The 1,185-nt window shown below is 26.8% G+C and overlaps 1 protein-coding gene across 1 annotated transcript; it reads left to right on the plus strand.

The window, feature by feature from the left end:
- Positions 1-116: 116 nt before the first annotated feature.
- On the plus strand, positions 117-966 carry DI09_349p10 (uncharacterized protein; the record flags this gene model as incomplete). The annotated part of the gene is made up of 3 exons (XM_013382459.1): positions 117-153; positions 386-468; positions 490-966. The coding sequence occupies 3 exons, from the start codon at positions 117-119 to the stop codon at positions 964-966; spliced, it is 597 nt and encodes a 198-aa protein (XP_013237913.1).
- Positions 967-1,185: the final 219 nt, after the last annotated feature.

Below are 1,185 nucleotides of genomic sequence, written 5' to 3' on the forward strand. Positions count from 1 at the left end.
TAAGTTTTATAGATTTGCTTAAAAACATTCTTTTCTTAAAAGATGGGAGCTATATTCCTAGGATGGGCATAAAAACAGAACGGAGTACTTCATTAAACATAACTTCTAATGAAACAATGTACTTAGAGGCTGATGGAGAAGCCTATGGGTATGGTAATTTTTCATTTGAAATCATTTCTGATTCAATCAACTTTTTTTGATTTCATAGAAAAATGTTGATATTAAGTGGGTTTTGGCACAAAATTTGATTGATTTTCATTTGAATTGTAAATCATATCTGTGAAATTTAATTTCAATATTTTTAAATATGCGCTTTGTATCATCTTATTGATACAGTCTGTGACTATATTTGGTCAAGTACATATTGAAAATGCAGATAATGTAGTCGTTCACGATGAAAGTAATGTTCAGTTTTTTGGAAAAAATACAATAAAATCTGAATCAGGTGTTATTGAATTTTCAGAAAATGTAAAAAGCAAACTAACTAAGAAAGAGCATTACAATAGAACTTCATCGTATGTGAAGCATAAAATGGGTTCTTCTAAAGTATTATTCGCTAGAAAAAATCCAATAAGAAAAGGTCGTTTGGTAGTAGCAAAAGAAGAAAAAATAAATTTGCCATTAACCCAACTTCAAGTTATTGCAAAACATACAAAACAGCAATGTTATGTAGCTACAAAATCAGCAGAAGTTACCTCCGCTCTCAATTTGTTTGAAAATCAAAATTGTTTATGTAGTTTATACTCTAAACCTTTTATTAATAATTCATTAAATAAAAATATTGAGGTTCAGGACGAACATAAAAATAAAATTTCAAATGATTTTATAGAAGAAAACAAACCTTATTTGTATCTTCACGAAAATGCTGTAGACGAAAACAAATTTATCCCAATAAATAAAAACTTAAAAGATTTTAATACCCTTTTAACCATACATGGAGAAAGAGGTCCCCCATTTTTTCTTTAAAAAAAACAATAGATTAACTTAAAGAAAAATTTTTAAAAATCAAAATAATTAACAAAATCATGAAAAAAATAATATTAATAGTTGTTTTATTTACAGCTAACTTTTTAAATGCACAATTAAAAGTAGGAAGTAATCCTACAACAATAGGTTCTACTAATAATATTGAAATAGAAGCGGCTTCATCGGATAAAGTTTTTGTAAACAAAACAGATGGTAGAG

This window comes from Mitosporidium daphniae, assembly GCF_000760515.2.
Source record: "Mitosporidium daphniae strain UGP3 chromosome Unknown contig-349, whole genome shotgun sequence".
Classification (NCBI taxonomy): domain Eukaryota; kingdom Fungi; phylum Microsporidia; genus Mitosporidium; species Mitosporidium daphniae.